Below are 16,446 nucleotides of genomic sequence, written 5' to 3' on the forward strand. Positions count from 1 at the left end.
CAGGATGACCTACAGCTCACAGTTATTCTACCTCAGCCTTCCAAGTGCTGGGATTGTATGTGTGTGCTGCTTTGCCCATCCTCTTTATTGAGAAGAGTGAGTGAGACAGAGAGTGTGTGTGTGTGTGTGTGTCTGTCTGTCTGTCTGTCTGTGTGTCTCTCTCTCTGTCTCAGAAGGTAACATTGTTCTGATGGGTCCTGTACTGGCTTTGTGTGTCAACTTGACAAACTGGATTTATCACAGAGAAAGGAGCCTCCCTTGAGGAAATGCCTACATGACATCCAAATGTAAGACATTTTTTAGTGATTAAGGGTGGGAGGGTCCTGTCCATTGTGGGTGGTGCCATCCCTGGGCTGGTAGTCTTGGGTTCTATAAGAAAGCAAGCTGAGCAAGCCAGGGGAAGCAAGCCAGTAAGGAACATTCCTCCATGGCCTCTGCATCAGCTCCTGCTTCCTGACCTGCTTGAGTTCCAGTCCTGACTTCCTTTGGTGATAAACAGCAATGTGGACATAAATGTAAGCCGAATAAACCCTTTCCTCCCCAACTTGCTTCTTGGTTGTGATGTTTGTGCAAGAATAGAAATCCTGACTAAGACAGGTCCTGAGACTTGAACTTGATCATTAAGATTGGCAGAAAATGCTGAGTCATCTCTCTGGTCCAGTTTTTTTCGCCTGTTGTTTTACTTGGTATGTATACAGGTTTTGTTTTAAAAACATTAAAATGTATTTGATGGTATGTTGCAGGTGTTGCTAATATAGTGCTAATAATGTTACTCTGTTCCCATTTTAAAGTTCAAGAAATTATGAGCTGGGCGGTGGTAGCGCATGTCTTTAATATCCCAGCACTTGGGAGGCAGGGGCAGGCGGATTTCTGAGTTTGAGGCCAGCCTGATCTACAGAGCGAGTTCCAGGACAGCTAGGGCTACACAGAGAAACCCTGTCTCGAAAAAAACCAAAAAAAAAAAAAAAAGAAAGAAAGAAAGAAAGAAATTATGAATTCTAAAACACATCTAGACTTCAGGGTTAAAGGGGGAATAATGAGCCATGGTTAGCTACCATTAAGTACAGACTTGTCCTGCAGGTGTTGGTTGCAAATCACAGAGGAGAATTTTACTCTTGGTTGATAGACACTCCTTTTTGTCACTAATGAGAATTCACAAAATTTCTCTTAATTTTAACTGTTACAAGAGTGTGCTCATTTTTAAAATAACAGTATTTCCTTTTTTCTTTGACAGCTCAATGTTGAAGTAAGTTTCAGATTTATTTGTTTGTTTGTTTGTTTGTTTATTGTTCTTCCAGACAGGGATTCTCTTTATAGCTTTGGCTGTCCTGGACCTCATTCTGTAAACCAGGCTGGCCTCGAACTCAGAAATCTGCCTGCCTCTGCCTCTCAAGTGCTGGGATTAAAGGTGTGCGCCACCACTGCCCGGCAGGTTTCAAATTTAAAAGAACTATTTCTATATCAAATTTAAAAGAAATGATCTCATACAACTACTCTAGGCTATCCTGAGACTCATACTTTAATCGAGAATGGCCTTAAACACCTGGTCCTCCTACTTTCCAACTGTTCAGGTTGCAGGGATTTATGGATGTTGGGCAGGCACTTACCAACTGAGCTGTATTCCCAGTTATGTGGCTTGACTTTGACCCTTTCTAAGGGTCAAGAACCCTTAACAGTCTCATCTGAATCTCTCGAATCTTTTTTTTTTTTAAACATTTTTAAAGCCTTACTTATTTTATGTATATGAGTACATACTGTATGTAGCTGTACAGATGTTTGTAAGCCTTCATCTAGTTGTTGGGAATTGACTTTTAGGACCTCTGCGCACTCTGGTCAGCCTCACTCTCTCCCACTCACTCTGGCAGACCCTGCTTGCTCAGTCCCTGCTCGCTCTGGCCCAAAGATTTATTTATTTATTATAAATAAGTACACTGTAGTTGTCTTCAGAGATACCAGAAGAAGGCATCAGATCTCATTACGGGTGGTTATGAGCCACCATGTGATTGCTGGGATTTGAACTCAGGACCTTTGGAAGAGCAGTCAGTGCTCTTACCCACTGAGCCATCTCACCAGCCCCGAATCTCTAGGATCTTAGTTGTGGATATATTATACATTGTTCTGGAAACTGCCGAGCCTGTCTTCTAATCTTGTTTTTTCTTATCATGCATAGATAAGGAACTATGGTGTACTGTTTAAGGGTCTGGATCTCCTTAGAGTTTAGTTATTTGTAATGAACTGCCTTTGATTAGCCTTCTAAGAAAAGTATTTGCTCCTTGCCAAGGAAAGTTTTATCAGATCATGAAAAGAAGGAAAATCCTAACTGGGATTTTTATTCTCTTAAAATTATGTGCAGATACCCACAGAGGCTACAGGTATCATGGAGACTCAGGCAGCTTCGAGGCAGTGCATGTGCTGGGGATTGGATGGGGATCCTCTGGAAGAACCTGCACAGGCTCTTGACTGCTGAGCCATTTCCCTGGACCTTGCTTGTCTTTTCTTATTAGATAACTCAAAATGGGCTGTTTAAGCTTCACGAGCTTAAAGTTTAGTCCTAATGTGTTCACAGCACCATTTATATTTTAAACATTCCACCTCTGAGAGAATAGTTACGGATGTTACCAATGGTTCCTTATCTTTCTTTGCTTTGCTATAGTTATTAATTAGCAGGATCTCATTGCCTAGCCTGGAGTTGGTTATGTAGCCCAGGCAGGCCGTGAAACTGCAATCCTCCTAACTTAGTTGATACTTAAATATTTAAGCATATGTTGGGCCTGGTCAAAGGCACTTGTTGCCAGACCTGAACCTGAGTTTGATTCCAGGGACCACACAATGGAAGAAAAGGGCTAACCTTGAAAGGGGGTAACCTTAACTCTTCTGTGTTTGCCCCCCCCAGTAGAAAAAATAAAGGATTTTTATAAAATGATACAGATAACTAATAGATAAATGTGAGCAAAAACACACTGCATGGGGTGCTCGTGGTGTCTGTAACAGGCTCTCTGCTGATTTGGTCTTACTCCTAAATAGGAAGCTGGAATAACTAATGACAACTTTTTTTTTTTTTTTTTAATGCCCAGCAAGGCTGAGATGTTGGCTAGTGGTAGATCCTAGGTTTCATCTGCAGCACAGTTGGGAGGTTGGTACATCTTCAGTTTACATGGAGATCAAAATTAAAACTGTGAAGTCAGTCCCATTGCCCAGTCTATAGGATGGCAATACCAAATATTAGTGACTATGGGGGGACTAGAGCTCTCATCCAGTGAGTACTGTTGAAGTGTTTAGGATAGCTAGTAAACTTTGGTTTTGGTGTTTGGGCTGTGTGAGTGAGTGAGTGATGATGGTGCATGCCTATAATCCCAGCATTTGGGAGGTGAAACCAGAGGCAAGATAATCAGGAATTTAAGTTTGAACTATACTCTCTCAAAACAAAAAGAAAATAATATTTTAAACCTTAGGATCAGTGGAACAGTCATGGAGGAAGTCTGGACACCAACTTTTGGTGGTGTTTCTCTGAGCTCCAGGGGCCTTTGAGCTGATTTGTGCAGGGGGATAGACAGGTTCTCACGTGGCAGCACCTTGGTTCACCTGGCTACCTTTATCTGCAGAGCCTACTGTGAAGACTGTCTAGTTATCTGGCTAGCTTTGGGTAGCTATACCAACCAGCCTTTTACCATACTTTGTTTTCTCAGTGTCCCAGAGATGGCTGCATCAAGGAGCAGTATAATCCACTGTTCAACAGTAATGGAAAAGAACTGGTAGCCCTCAGCCTGAACAGGTTCCAGCATTAGATTGACAATAGGACCTATCTCTCTAAGCCTATGGAGAAATTTCTGGTCATTCTGTCCCTTTCCCTTTGCATCCTATAATGATGGCAAATGCTGAGAAAGATCCAAGGAAATAAGCATGAGAATCCTCTTGGCTTTTCAAAAACCAAAGAAACAAACTAACAAAAAGCATGTATTTAGGAATGTTTACTTATGCTTGTTGATTTGAAAGGTTTTGTTCACCTGAGTTTTAACTTTCTGTCACAGAAAGATGCTGTGCAGTGGTCTAGAAATGCAGCTACAATGGATGGAGAAGAGCCAGAGGACTCCGCTGATGTGGAAAGCTGTGGGTCTAATGAAGCCAGCACTGTGAGTGGCGAAAATGATGGTAAGTGCTAAGAGCCAGAGCCAGGAGGAAACCAGGCAGTTCCGAAGGACTAAACTTTGGCTTTCTTGTCTTCTAGTATCTCTGGATGAAACATCTTCAAATGCATCCTGCTCTACAGAGTCTCAGAGCCGGCCCCTCTCCAATCCCAGGGACAGCCACAGGGCTTCCTCACAGGTAATGAGGCTTACTAGTGACAGAAGAGTTGAGTGGATGAAAGCAGACATGGGACAGGGTTTATTCATCCTCAGCAGATTGTGAGGGGATGTGTTTGAAGAATGGAGAGAGTAAAATTCATTGTTACCTCTTTTACAGTGCTAGGAACTGAATCCAGGACTTTGCAGGCTAGGTGAACGCTACCACTGAGCTATATTCTCAGCCCCCTGTCACCTCCGTCTGTGACAAGTTCCTTATCTCTAGGATGGGGACAACAGTGTGTGATTCTTTTTTTTCCCCCCAGCTGAGGGGAATGGTTAGTGCGTTGATACTGGTCCATATACTAGCATTGCCTGAGAGCTCTATGTGTGATAGTCAGTCAGTCAGTCATTCTGGAGTAGGACCTGAAAAGGAATCAAATCCCTTGGAACTAGAGCTACAGATGGTTGTGAGTTCAGAGACTCAAACCCACATGCTTTGGAAGGGTAGGCAGTGTTCTTAAGGACTGAACCATCTTTCCAGACCCTGTATGAACTGTTAAATATTGTGTGTGTGTATATGTGTGTTCACTTGAAACAGTTGTGGAGATCAAAGGATAGCTTTGGAAAGTCAGTTCTCTTCTTCCCTTATTGGGTTTTGGGATTGAAGAAAGGACACCAGGTTTGTGTAGGAAGTGCCTCTAGACATTGGGCCACATCACTAGCCCTGGACATGAGTGAATAGAAATAGGGCAGAGCTAAAGGAGTGCTGTAGTGCCCTGCAGATGACTCCTTCTTTTAAATCCCTTTTGGGAATACAGGCAACCAAACAGAAGAAAAGGACTGGGGTCATGCTGCCTCGTGTTGTCCTGACTCCTCTGAAGGTAAACGGGGCCCACGTGGAACCTGCATCAGGTATGTATAGTCTCAGTGGTTCTGGTACTTTTCCTAGGGTCCTGGGGATCTGGCTCTGTCAGCAGCTTTTGACTTAGCAGTGTGAGGCCAGTAGAGTTATTGAGTCCAAGAAAAGCCTCGAAGCCCAGTGTAGTGTAGTGTAGTATATTGTGATTAGGGCTTTGTGTTGGATTCTGCCATGAACCCTCTTCTTGACTCCAGGGTTGGCCGTGAACATGTGATGATGGATGACTCTGCCAGTGCTTTGTAAAAGGTGTGGTTTGGCATTCTTTAGTGATATTTTAAGCTAGACTGTGAGGTAATGGTTTCTGCCAACTCAGGGCTGGGAGCCAGAGGCATCCCTCTGTTGATAGCAGCATGTCAGGGAGAGCTGGGAGAGTTAAGCTTGTCTGAGAGCCATGGGGGACAGCCGATGATGCTTTTGACAATGAAGTGCTGTGCCTTCAGGGTTCTCAGGCCGCCATGCAGATGGTGAGAGTGGCAGTCCATCCAGCAGTAGCAGTGGTTCACTGGCCTTGAGCAACAGTGCTATTCGAGGCCAGCCTGAGGTCACTCGGGACCCTGCCCCCCTCTTGAGAGGCTTCCGGAAGCCAGCCACAGGTAAGTAGGAGGGGCATATATTTTCCTTCCTGAAAAGGGGCTCCCTGTAGGACTGAAGATGTCTTCTCAGGACTTTTTTCCCCCTTTAAACTGAAAATCCTTACTTCTTCTTGCTTCCAAAAACTGCAGGGCAAATGAAGCGCAACAGAGGGGAAGAGGTAGATTTTGAGACGCCTGGGTCCATTCTTGTTAATACCAACCTCCGTGCCCTGATAAACTCTCGGACCTTCCATGCCCTGCCACCACACTTCCAGCAGCAACTCCTCCTCCTCCTGCCCGAAGTGGATAGACAGGTGCCTGTGCACAGCTCCTCTTGGTCTCTGCCTAGGCGGGCTCCTGCTCTCTCAAGTCACCTTATTGTGTCTATTTATCTTTGTCCTCCTAGGTGGGGACAGATGGCCTGCTGCGCCTCAGTGGCAGTGCACTCAATAATGAGTTTTTCACCCATGCAGCTCAGAGCTGGCGAGAACGCCTGGCTGATGGTGAGTAGCCTTCATCGCACATGGCTTGAGAGCAGATACCTGTTGTGTGTGGTGACTTTACAGCTCTGAGGTTAAGAACATTGCCTGCTTTTCCAGCAGACCCAGGATCGATTCTCGGCACCTTTGTAGAAATTCAGAATTGTCTTATTACTCTAAGTCTAGGAGATGAATGCCCTCTTCTGGCCTCCTAGGGCACCAGTCATGTACATGGTGCATGGACCTACATGCATCAGACACCCATGCACATCAAGAAAAAAGTAACTTAAGCACTTCCTACTTCGGACTTTTGCTAAGGTCAAGTATAAAATCCAAGGGCTTATTTTTACCACTTGCTCAGAGGATATTAATGTAAGGTAGGCCTTTGCTCATAGTGCAAGTGCATGGTGGTTTTTAGTAGGACACATTGCCCTGAAAACAACATATTAGAGATGCCCATTCTACATCTCCTTTTATCACTAAGACTGTATGTGCCTGTACCTTTCAGTAGTGGTATTGTGTGCGTGTGTGAAAAAAAGCACCCCAGGATGACATATTCACTAACACCACACTCTCTTTCTGTCAGAATCACTTAGAGTAAATCCTAATGTCTGAATTTAGTTTTTTGTAGTAGCTTCATGTGTGGAGAGATCCAAGACTACCCTTGAGTTTTGTTAATATTGGTAGTTTATGTACAGTGTTGGGGTTTATTACAGCAAAACAACATAAAGTAAATTGGCAATGGAAAAAGGCACACAGGTAAGATATAGGGACAATCAGGCACAGGTTTCTCAAGTCTTTTCTGTGGATTCAAGTAGGACATAAATGAATACTTCAGAAATAAATTACAATGGTGTGAAAAATGTCTACCAGAGGGCTAGAGAGAAGGCTCAGGGGTTAAGAGCACTGGCTTCTCTTCCATAGGTCCTGAGTTCAATTCCCAGCAACTGCACAGTGGCTCATAACCATCTATAATATAGTCTGGTGGCCTCTTCTGATCCGTAGGCATACATACAGGCAGAACGCTATGTATATAATAAATAAATATTTTTTTAAAATGTCTATCAGAGAAGTTTGGTAGACTTACTAGCACTCAGGATTTTGTTTTGTATAGCCCTGGCTGTCCTGGAACTCACCCTGTAGACCAGGCTGGCCTCGAACTCAGAAATCCGCCTGCCTCTCAAGTGTGGGGATTAAAGGCATGTGCCACCACCATACCACCACCGTCTGGCCACAACATATATTTTTATTCCAATCATAAAATTGGTGGGCATGTTATTAAATGAACATAAATAGGTAAAGTCTTTTTGTTTGTTTTTAATAGAGCTTTAAAATCTTGGCTCTTACTGTTGTACAAACCCAAAATAAGAACAATTTTTAGACATTGGAGTTCATTATAATAAGGCTGTACTTCAATGTCCCTCACATCACCAAAGATTTTTACTTCCATAGTAGCTAAGCTAAGAGTTGACAGTTTTGCTGCACTAAGGAATGAATTGTAGGCATGGTTATTTGGATTTCCTTCTATGGTCAAAGCTATTTGTTTGGAGTGATGGTGTTCATTCCCAGCTCACAAGGAACAGGTTACATTCATTTAAGAAATGATGTGTGTATTAAGATGGACTATCCATGAAGTCATTCATTAACTGTCTCAATGAACAGTGGAACCAAACTCTTAACCACTGAGCCCTGGTACCTAGGGTTTTATTGGGATTCTGTTGGAAGCCATTGCTAATCCTAAAAGGAAACCCAGTGTTTAGTTTTCACCATCTTCTTTATCAAGAGGTATTAATGTAAGTCATTGGTTCCTAAAAAGAAAGCAGGTGTCTTTAGCATGAAAAATATTATTATTCATTGAGAGCAGCACAGTGAGCCACTCGTGGCTTAGGGTGATGGGAGTACTTTAAATCCTGTTTCCCAGATGCCACCAAATGGCCAACCTCAAAGATAAACTTTCAGGTATGCTAGAATGGTCTTTTTTTTCTTCTTCTTTTTCATTGTCTTGATCAATGTGTTGCTTGCTTGTGACTGATTATAGATGAGTAAATCTCTCTTGTAGCTGAAGCATTAGTTCTGTCCTGGGTTAGGAACATGCTCTGAGAAGTCCACTGATATAGGTGTAGGAGTCATGCTCTTCTCAAAATTGCCTGGTAGGAGCCGGAGGAGATGGTCCCATTGGTAAGGTGCTTAGTGTGCAAGCATGAAGATTTTGGCCCCGGGACCCTCACACACATGCAGGCACACACTCAACCACAGTAATAAGTCCAGCACTGAGTAGGTAGGAATAGGCAGGTTATTGGGGTGGGGTTCACTACCCAGATAGCCTGGGCTAAGTAGTGAGTCCTGGGCCAGGAAAGATCTTATTTCAAACAAAATATGCACATTTGGGTATAGAGGGCTCAGCAGGTAAGAGTCCACCCAGCTCTTGGTGTGGTACGCCCATGTTGAATATCCTCAGTGGGGTTTCTGCCCTCCCAGTCTCAGCGACATCTATGTACGTACCCACATGGCACACTCACAGACACGTGCATAAAACAAATCTTTAAAACAAACCAACTTTGGTTGTTCCTAAGGTTATCCTCTGCCCTCCACATGCATGCATGGGCACATAGGTGGTAGGTACACATGCATGTATGCGCACACACAAAACAATTAAATGCTTGTTATGGAACCAGAAGACTTAAATGTCCTGTAGGACAGATACTTTAGTATCCAGAATTTATTAACTGGAAGTCATTTTTCTCTTTAGGTGAATTCACTCATGAGATGCAAGTCAGGCTAAGACAGGAAATGGAAAAGGAGAAGAAGGTGGAACAATGGAAGGAAAGGTTCTTTGAAGATTACTACGGACAGAAGTAAGGCATTCAGTACTATGAGTTCTGCTCTGGCTTTTTGTGGGGACAAAGGCAGTTGGTGTCCAGATATCTACAGTTCATAGTGTCCATTCATATCTGAAGTTCTGTAGGCATACATTGAACAAACTAACTGAGGATTGTTTAAGGAGGAAACTGCAGCTCTGTGTGCATTGATGAGCATAGACTAAGTGCTGGATGTCTCACTCAGTGAGACTAGGCCTTTAGAGACCTAAGGGACCCATCTATCCAGCGCTGGGATGGACTTAGACCCAAGTGTCTGAGACAAGCCTGGATGATACAAAGAAAGTTTGGTTTCGGTTTTGGTTTTTTTGTTTTAAAGCTTCTGGGGAGAAGATGATAGTGTTGAATATTTGTTTGGCATGTGTGAGGCCACAGATTGGAATTCTAGTGACACTAAACAAAAAATAATGAAGTATCCAGGAGCATATAGACAGGTTATATTATAAACATGCTGTTTTGTCTAAGGAACTAGACATCTGCAGGGTGCCCTGTATACCAAGGGACACATAAAAGCATAGAACTGACTGCAGCTTGACAGTGAAGCTATTGTGGATATCCATGCTTAGAGCTATGCAGTATGTAGATTTGTTTCATCTCGCTAAGTTATCTGGGTGTATATTGTTCACAGAAATAAGAGACATGTACTCTCTGGCCTGTAGATGATGATGTGAACTTGATTTGCAGATTGGGTTTAACCAAAGAAGAATCAGTACAGCAGAAAGAGGACCAGGAGGAGGCCAAAATCAAGAGTGGGTTGTGTGTCTCTGGAGAGTCAGTACGGCCGCAGCGTGGGCCCAACACCCGTCAACGGGATGGACATTTTAAGAAACGTTCTCGGCCAGATCTCCGAACCAGATCCAGAAGGAATCTGTACAAAAAACAGGAGCCAGACCAAGCAGGGGTTGCTAAAGACGCAAATGCTGTGCCAGATGTCTCTAAAGATACTAAGACCGACTCAGCAGGGGTGAACAGTCCCCCTGGGCCAGATGTGTCTTCTGCAGCATCTGGACAGGAGGGTCCCAAGGGTCCCAGTGAACCTGTGGCTTCTCAGATCCAAACTGAAACAGACAACTTGGCATGTGCCTCTGCATCTTCAGACAGAGTCCCTACCTTACCTCAGGACACTGTGGATCAAGAGACAAAGGATCAGAAGAGGAAATCCTTTGAGCAGGAAGCCTCCGCATCCTTTCCCGAAAAGAAGCCCCGGCTTGAAGATCGTCAGTCCTTTCGTAACACAATTGAAAGTGTTCACACCGAGAAGCCACAGCCCACTAAAGAGGAGCCCAAAGTCCCGCCCATCCGGGTAAGAGACTTGGTACTTACTGTCTCAGGTGTCAGATTTCTTTCTGAGGAGCTTTTGGGAAGGGGCACGCATAAGGCAGAGGCTCTTTGGCCCTGGTATGAATTATATGAGGTAGAAAACTTTCTATAAGAAAGCTTTTCTTGACTAACTTAGGAAAATACACTCCTTTTTGTTTTGTTTTGTCTGAGACAGGTTTTCCTGTGTATCCCTGACTGTCCTAGAACTCACTCTGTAGACCAGGCTGGCCTTGAACTCAAGAGATCTGTCTGCCTCCCGAGCTCTGGTACTAAAGGTGTGCACTGCCACCACTCAGCAGACAATCACGTTTTTGTTAAAATTATCTCAAGGTCAAAATCCTGGGGTTTTACTTTTTAAGTGTTACATTATTTGTTTCATGACCCACGAGATCCAATTAGAGATTAAGTTTGAGCCTTTAATCCCAGCACTTGGGAGGCAGAGGCAGATGGATTTCTGAGTTTGAGGCCAGCCTGGTCTACAGAGTGAGTTCCAGGACAGCCAAGGCTACATAGAGAAACCCTGTCTCGTAAAAACAAAAAAGAAAAAAGAAAGAAAGAAATTAAGTTTGAAAGGTGGGTTTGGTGGCCTGTCTATACAACCCCAGCATTTGGGGGCCTAAGGTCAGAGGAGGATTGCCATCAGTTCAAAGCCAGCTTGGGTTAACAATGAAAACCTTGTATCAGTTGATAAAGGAGTTTACTGCCAAGTCTGATGGGACTCCCTTGATGAACAGAGAGAACTGACTCCCATAAGTTGGTCTCTGACATCCATCAATACGTGTGTTGTGACTTGTGCATGCAAATACACAATAATGAATCTAAAAACAATCTTAAAAAGTGGAGAGGTTTTCATGCAGCATAAAATGAGTCTTGATGTTATAGGCAGCCGTTTTTTTACTATAAATTTTTGTTTTGTTTTGTTTGTTTGTTTTTTGGTTTTTTGAGACAAGATTTCTCTCTATAGCCCTGGCTGTCCTAGAACTCACTCTGTAGACCAGGCTGGCCTTGAACTCAGAAATCCACCTGCTGCCTCCCAAGTGCTAGGATTAAAGGCATGTGCCACCACTGTCCGGCTTTATAATTAATTGTTAAGAAAATGAGTTTTCTAGGCCATCACCTCTAAGATGACTTATATTTCAGCCTAAGTCAAGTCACCTGTTAAAGTTTTTATTAATGCTTTTCTTGCAGATTCAACTTTCACGTATCAAACCACCCTGGGTGGCTAAAGGTCGGCCCACTTACCAGATATGCCCCCGGATTGTCCCCATCTCGGAGTCCTCCTGCCGGGGTTGGACTGGTGCCAGGACCCTCGCAGACATTAAAGCCCGTGCTTTGCAGGCCCGAGGGGCGAGAGGCTACCACTGCAATCGAGAGGCGGCCGCCACTGCCATCGGAGGGGGGGGTGGCCCGGGTGGAGGTGGCAGTGGGGCCATCGATGAGGGAGGTGGCAGAGACAGCAGCAGTGGTGATGGTAGTGAGGCCTGTGGCCACTCTGAGCCCAGGGGAGCCCCAAGCACCCCTGGAGAGAGTTCGTCAGATCTACAGCGAACACAACTACTGCCGCCTTGTCCTCTGAATGGAGAGCACACTCTGGCTGAAGCCGCCATGCCCAGAGCCAGGAGAGAGGACTCGGCTTCTGTCAGAAAGGAAAAGAGCTGCCTGTTGAAGAGGGTCCCAGGTGTGCTTACAAGTGGGATGGAAGATGCCTCTCAACCCCCTATTGCTCCCACTGGAGACCAGCCATGTCAGGCTTTGCCCCCTTTGTCCTCCCAAACTCCAGTGGCTGAGATGTTAGCAGAGCAGCCTAAGTTGCTTCTAGATGATAGAACTGAGTGTGTGTCTAGTACTGCTTCCCGGGAGAAGGGTAGTGAAAATCAGGGGCCCACCATCCCCTCAGAGAGTAGTTCTGGACAGTCTCCATTAGGAGATCTATTAGGAGGAGGAAATGACCAGGCCTTTGATAATATGAAGGAGCCTGTAAATATGGTACCTGCTTTTATATCTGAATTGTCATTAGCTAACTACCTACAGGATAGGCCTGCTGATGATGAATTAGGGCTTTGTGCCACAGGCACACTCAGAAGGGAAAGTAATAGACAAGAAACTTTGACTGAGGCTTTTGCACCTGGCAGTCCTACCTCCTGGGTACCTGTTCTGTCAAATTATGAGGTAATAAAAAAGTCTGATCCAGAATCCAGAGAGAACGTAGCATGTCTGGAGCCCCAGGATGAAAGAGAGTGGGAGAGAGCTGCTCCCCTCATGGCTGCCATGCCTGGAGAGTTGGCAGCCGCAGAAGGTGTGTACCACCCTGAGAGCTGCGTTTCACACTGGACAGCACCTCCTCCAGGAGCCATGGGCAGCAGTGGCAGTGACAGTGAGCAAGTGGATCTTGAAAGACTGGAAATGAATGGCACCTCTGAAGCACAGAGTCCTCACAGCGAATCCACAGATACAGCCTCTGACTCTGAGGGCCACCTCTCTGAGGACAGCAGTGAGGTTGATGCAAGTGAAGTCACAGTGGTAAAGGGGTCATTAGATGGGGGTGAAAAGCGAGACTGGGACCCATCTGCCTCACTGTCCAAGGTGAGCAATGACCTAAGTGTGCTTACAAGAACAGGAGGGGTGACTGCTTCTCAGAGCTGGGTGTCTAGAGTATGTTCAGTCCCTCATAAGATCCCAGACTCCCTTCTGCTGTCCAGTACTGAGTGCCATCCCAGGTCTGTGTGCCCACCGAGGCCTGGTTCTTCAGTGGAGGTTACCAATCCACTTGTGATGCACCTACTGCACGGGAATTTGCCCCTGGAGAAGGTTCTCCCTCCAGGTCACAGAAGCAGCCAACCAGAATCCCCACAGCTGCCACTTAGAGAACAGAGCCAGGACAGAGGCACTCGACAAGGTACAGGGGAAGACAATCACCTCATTGCCAGAAGCAACCCTGGTTCTGCACAGACATTGAAAGAGGCTGTTCTGGCCCAGAGCTATGGAGCAAGCACTGGTCTTGTCAGGGCAAAGGCGTCCAGGACTCCTGGAGTGTCCCAGAAGATTGCCAAGGTGGTTCCAAGTTTAGACTCCCAGCATCTAGTGACAGAACTGACACCTTCCTCTGGCAACCTGGAAGAAATAGATTCCAAAGAGCATCTCCCTCCCTTCCTTTGTGAAGAGCAGAAAGAAACCCATTCCCTGTCTCAAGGCAGTGATCCAGGTGCTGCCCCAGGCCCATGTCTAGGAGATCACACTACCTCCAAAGTGCCATGTTTCTCCTCTACAAATGTGAGCCTCTCCTTTGGATCTGAGCAGACAGATGGGACCCTGAGTGATCAGAACATTGCTGGTGGTCACGAGAAGAAACTATTTGGTCCCAGGAATACAGTTGCCACCCTTGAGTGCCCCAAGTCTGAAGAGCAGACACCACTACCTGCTGAGGTCCCTCCAGTGTTTCCCAGTAGGAAGATAGAACCAAACAAAAACTCTGTGTCTGGTGGTGTGCAGACTACAAGGGAAAACAGGACGCCCAAACCACCGCCTGTCTCTGCTGGCAGCATCAAGACCGAGCAGACATTTTTGAGGGATCCCATTAAGGCAGATGTAGAGAACAGGAAAGCTGCAGGGTACAGTTCTCTGGAACTAGTGGGTCACTTGCAAGGGATGCCTTTTGTTGTGGACCTGCCTTTCTGGAAATTACCCAGAGAGCCAGGAAAAGGATTCAGTCAACCCCTGGAGCCTTCGTCCATCCCTTCCCAACTCAACATCAAGCAGGCTTTGTATGGGAAGTTTTCTAAACTCCAGCTGAGTCCCACCAGCTTTAATTACTCCTCCAGCTCTGCCGCCTTTCCCAAAGGCCTTGCTGGCGGGGTAGTGCAGCTGAGCCACAAAGCCAGCTTTGGTACAGGTCACACTGCATCACTGTCCCTACAAATGTTCACTGACAGCAGTGCAGTAGAAAGCATTTCTCTCCAGTGTGCATGCAGCCTGAAAGCCATGATCATGTGTCAAGGCTGCGGAGCGTTCTGCCATGACGACTGCATTGGACCTTCAAAGCTCTGTGTATTGTGCCTTGTGGTGAGATAATAAATTATGGCCATTGGAAACATTGTACATTTAGTGTGTGTATTTTAATAATGGTTGATCTCAAATATGTATACAAAATATCACTGATACAATAATGAACTCTATCTCTAGACAAGGTAAATCTTGCCTCCCCATGAAATTTATAGTGCTGAAGCCCTCTGTCACTTGACACCTTTCTAGCCTTGCTGGAAGGGTTTTCAGGGAGATGGGGGCACTATGGTTGCCCAAGACCATCCAGCCTAAACCCTCTTGTAGTCAGGCAGTATAGTGTGGCAGGGCAACCTGTCTGACACCAAATGGACTTGAAATTGAAGCAGGACGGTTGGGTTCTCCATGGATGGAACTCACCTGCCTGAACTGAGCAGGAATGTCAAGTCTTCCACTGCCCCTCCCTGCCATCTTCTGCTACTTAGCTTGGGAGTTGATGGTTGCAGAAGCCACAAGGGGTTAAAGTAACTTGGGTCTTTGCCCACCAGGGGATCAAACCCCTGCTGACCTTGATGTCATATTTCTGTCATTTGCCAGTTGACCTTTGGTTCCGGTGCTTCACCCAGTTTGGAACTTTAATCTGTAACCCATGGATCCACAGATTTCTTGGAAGCTTGAATAGCCCTTCTTGGACAATGGGGTCTGGAAATAGGGCTGTCTGCTATGGAAATGCTATCTGTAGACCTTGAGAGTCAACTGTACAGATGTTTGCAGGTGACTCCTACTTGCCACCCACCCATCACATTTGATTCTGTGGGAGTGGGCACCTATGCACCTGTGTATGTGAAAGTCATTTTACATTTCCAAGCAGTCTGTTTCTTATTTTTATATTTTAACTCTATTCTTGGATGTATAAAGTGAACTTTTTCGCTTCTGTAATTATGCTCTATGCACCTCTAACGTTTTATCCTGTATTTATATGTTGTACACAGTACTGGCCAATTCTGTAAATGGATGTATTGTACAAAGAACATGAACGTCTCTTATTTTACGTCTTCAGCACCCTTGATTAAAATGGTGTCATTTACTTCTGTGCACCAATTGTCAAAACCACTGAGTGCTGTGCTGCCTGATGTGAGAAGGAAGTTACTGACTTGTGACCTGTGGTTGGCCCTGTGCCTTGTCACCTGTCACCAGGGAATCTACCACAGTCTGCGCGCCACAGATAGCTGCTCACACACAGTTGAGCAAACGTGTCTTGTTCCTTGTATCTCTTCTCTTCCAGCCTTGAGTGGCTGCGCTGCTGCCATATATGACAATGGTCCTCACCAGTATTAAGTGCTTCTGGATTCATGGGTGAGTTCCTTGGACAACCCCCAGACAGGCTTCTGGATCTGGCTCCAGGGTCATCACCTGTCAAAGCAATATTGGGGATCGCTAGGCTCCTTTCGACTTACTTTTGACAGTAGGTTTCAGGGGAACAAAGCCATGCCTGCTGCCTGCCTCTCTCCTAACATGGTTCCATCAAGTAGACATCCTTTGTATTTGTCTGACCTCGTCCCAGTTCCTGCCCTGTTTCTGTATCTTTACTTGAAAGTTGGGAGTCCTTGTTTAATTTAGGTCTGTTGTCTTGTGTGAGTGTTTCTGTATGAAGTATAAAAATTTGTGTGCCTTGAGCAAGTCTCATTTTCTTTGTAAGCTGCCTCTCCCACCATTTCATCTGAGGTTGCTGTCTTTTTGGTGGGGAGGGGGTTGGGGAATCTCCATCAGGTATGAGTGAGGAGCCGGTAGTGAATTCAGTATTGGCCAAGTCCATGTTGTGTGCTCAGAAGTCTCTTTACCAAAGACCAGGAGCAGGAGCCAAGCATGTCCAGTCCTCTGCTGAGACCTCTGAGGTCTCAGAAGAGAAACTTGACAGTGGTCTGGTCCATGGGCTACTCAGAAAAGCGCTGCTCTTGTATGTCTCATTGGTATTGGAAAAATAAACCTGTACACCCTGCA

At 45.4% G+C, this 16,446-nt stretch overlaps 1 protein-coding gene across 8 annotated transcripts in view; it reads left to right on the forward strand.

The window, feature by feature from the left end:
- Asxl1 (ASXL transcriptional regulator 1) overlaps positions 1–16,446 on the forward strand; it is a 66,541-nt gene extending 50,095 nt beyond the window's left edge. For all 8 annotated transcript variants that reach the window (XM_031372330.1, XM_031372329.1, XM_031372331.1 and 5 more), the window contains exons 5-13: positions 4,029–4,149; positions 4,226–4,323; positions 5,102–5,195; positions 5,643–5,795; positions 5,925–6,088; positions 6,181–6,277; positions 9,003–9,108; positions 9,814–10,432; positions 11,638–16,446. In XM_031372330.1, the coding sequence (XP_031228190.1) occupies positions 4,029–4,149; positions 4,226–4,323; positions 5,102–5,195; positions 5,643–5,795; positions 5,925–6,088; positions 6,181–6,277; positions 9,003–9,108; positions 9,814–10,432; positions 11,638–14,517 (4,332 nt within the window). In that variant the 3' untranslated portion in view covers positions 14,518–16,446. The remainder of the gene's footprint in view (positions 1–4,028; positions 4,150–4,225; positions 4,324–5,101; positions 5,196–5,642; positions 5,796–5,924; positions 6,089–6,180; positions 6,278–9,002; positions 9,109–9,813; positions 10,433–11,637) is intronic.

The sequence above is a fragment of the Mastomys coucha genome, unplaced genomic scaffold (genome assembly GCF_008632895.1).
Source record: "Mastomys coucha isolate ucsf_1 unplaced genomic scaffold, UCSF_Mcou_1 pScaffold15, whole genome shotgun sequence".
NCBI classification, from domain to species: Eukaryota; Metazoa; Chordata; class Mammalia; order Rodentia; family Muridae; genus Mastomys; species Mastomys coucha.